The sequence below is a fragment of the Temnothorax curvispinosus genome, unplaced genomic scaffold (assembly GCF_003070985.1).
Source record: "Temnothorax curvispinosus isolate PA1 unplaced genomic scaffold, ASM307098v1 QBEX01017474.1, whole genome shotgun sequence".
NCBI classification, from domain to species: Eukaryota; Metazoa; Arthropoda; class Insecta; order Hymenoptera; family Formicidae; genus Temnothorax; species Temnothorax curvispinosus.
In genome coordinates, this window is record NW_020227254.1 from 797 (window position 1) to 3593 (window position 2797).

At 35.4% G+C, this 2797-nt stretch overlaps 1 protein-coding gene across 1 annotated transcript; it reads right to left on the bottom strand.

Annotated features, from left to right (window-relative positions):
* Positions 1-1023: 1023 nt before the first annotated feature.
* Positions 1024-2377, bottom strand: LOC112467509 (the record flags this gene model as incomplete). The annotated part of the gene is made up of 3 exons (XM_025036157.1): positions 1024-1128; positions 1516-2147; positions 2236-2377. Coding segments are annotated over 3 exons (879 nt in total), but the record flags the coding sequence as incomplete, so codon positions are not given.
* Between the last annotated feature and the right edge of the window lie 420 nt (positions 2378-2797).

The window sequence follows — 2797 nt, forward strand, 5'->3', positions numbered from 1 at the left end:
AAACCTCTTTCGTCCTGGATAAGATGTAGGTTTTATTGGACCCATGATATCCGTATGTATCACTTGTAGTGGTCTCTGTGCTCTATTTCTGTTTTCTTTAAACGGCAATTTTGCCATCTTTGCCATTATACAGACTTCACACTCTAATATGGAGTTATCAAACTTAACTGTCTCTAATCTCTTTTCTACTTTTTGTAGCTGTCTTAAATAGTTTAACGACGCATGAACTAATCTAACATGCCATAACATCGCCTCATTTATTTTCTCTAATTTCTTTACTTTTTCAATTACTGAGCTTTCACACATTTCTTCTATATTCTCTAATGTTTGTATATCTTCTAACTTAATGACTTGATCGAGTTCAGCATTATTGTATTCTATATTTTCGTTCACATTTGTGAGCTCTTCTTTATTCTCCCTCCCAATCGCAGAGCCAACATTGTCTCTTTCGTCTAATTCTCCCTCTGAAATTGATAATTCACTGGTCCGAATGTTTGCTTGCGATTGTTCAGGAGACTCACAATGTGGAACAATTCTCTACATCTATACACAGCACATTCTACACTTTCATTGTCCTCTATATTATTGTTTTTAACCTCAAATTGCATAATCCAATTTGGTTTCTCATAAATTCCTTCAAAAACAATTTTATTTGTTAGTTTATTGTGAACTTTAAACACTTTATCATCTAAATAAATACTGAACCCTGCATCAGCCAGCTTTCTTAAAGATAGTAAATTTTCGGATACTTCCTTCGTTGCAATTACATTTGTTAATTTAATTACTTTCTTTTCTTTCTCATTTGTTAACAACAAAAGATCTCCTTTACCATCTATTCTTTTTGTTTATATTTTTATTAACGGTTTTATTTGTATACCCTTTTCCTCTAAATCTGTTCGTCTGGGCTCCGGCATTCGGACAGCTATCACCCTTGTGTCCTCTAATCTCCTGGCAGTAGTAACAGAACCAGGCCTCTGATCCCGCTAGTGGGCAGTCCTTCGCCATGTGACCCAATTTGTTGCATCAGTAGCACTTTACTTCTTTGTGCTCTTCTGTGGTAGCCCTCTGCACTCTAACCTCTGGTTTCTCTAGCTTCTCTCTAACTTCACTCTTAGTCTCTGCCTCTAACTGCATCATGAAAGATTTTATTTCATCTACATTCATTTCTTTAAGATTAGTTTGTCTTCTAATTAAATCTACATTCCTCAGTTCCGGCACATTAATTGACACAGCTTGATACAATGCAGATCTCATTTCTTGTTCTGTGAGAGGTATCGCATCTTCGCATGATTCATATTCTCTAATTATTGAATCAAAGCGTTCGCAAAAATCACTTACTTTTTCGTCTTTTCTCATTTTAATTTGATAGAGTTTAGTTCGTACCGATGTATGAGTAACGTTTACTTCACTCTTTTTATAACTTCTTAATTTCTTCAAAATTTCTTTTGGATCTTTCTCATGTAAAATCTTTTTATGATAATTTTCATCTAAATGATTGATTATTATATCTCTAACTAAACTTTTTCTCTTAGCAACTTTTAATTTGGAAAGATTTTCTGGACTATCAATGTTTGAATCTATTACATCTAATAACTCGTTATTCATTAATTCGGATTTTAAATAATCCATCCAAAGATCAAAGTTGGATTTTTGCGTTAGCTTATATTCTCTTCTAATATGCAACCTTTGACTGTTTAATTCTACTTCTAAAGCACTCTTAATTGTCTCTAAACTTCTATTTTTCTCGACTGAACAGACTGTTTCATCTAACTTTTTCTTTTTAGGCTCTACTTCTGATTCTTTAACCGTTTGTATACCGTTTTCTACTTTACTTTGCGTATTCTGTTTATTTACCTCTAAACGTCTAATCTTTAGTTTCTCTTTCTCTAAATTTACGCGGGCGACTTCTACCATGTTTTCCATCATGGAGGTTGCTTGGGTCATAACCTTATCCAACATCTTCATTACCGATTCCATTTTCTCAACCATCTTTTCTTGTTTCTCGTAAAGTATCTTTGTCCCTATAGGTAGTACAGGACGATTTTCAGCCCATTCTCTATTTACATCTATGTTCTCTATAATTTTTGGTTTGCCGCGTTTCGGGATTGCACCCTTTGCTTCAGTCTCCTTCTTGTTCTCTTTTTCTTCTAAACACCATTTTTAAATTACTCTATCTCTGAATACACAAGTATATTATCCTTCTTGATTGTTTTATTTAAAAAAATACTCTTTTACCTTCATCTTTACTTATTGTTTTATCACTACCTCTCTCTCTCTCTACCACTGTGACCACGCTGCTGTCACTATCGTAGTCAACCAGTGAATCCTGGTTTTCTTCCTCATCCATCGGAAGATTTTTCGTCTTATCTTCTTCTATCTAAATCGGGATTCAAATATCAATTGAACATTGGCATTCCTCTTTTGACAAGATAAACCAACATTCATATTGACCGATAATAATTTACAATTTCGATCACTAGATCTCTTTCAGCGATAAAAATTTAATGCTTATGAGGCTATATAGAACGCACTGCAATTCACAATAACCCCAAAGCGAGAAAACCACACGCCTCTGCAGGGCTATCCGCACGCGCACACCACTGTCCGTTGCGATCTCCAGCACTGCTGAAAAGATCTATGGGAGCTCGGGTTGATCACGCACGCGCACGGGGCCCATACAAATTTACGCGGCCTCCCTGTACAGTAATCAAGCTACACCGCACAGCTAGTCATGCTCAATTACCGACCCGATACATGTCGATTTTGAAAATTTATTCCATACACATGCCTGTATATA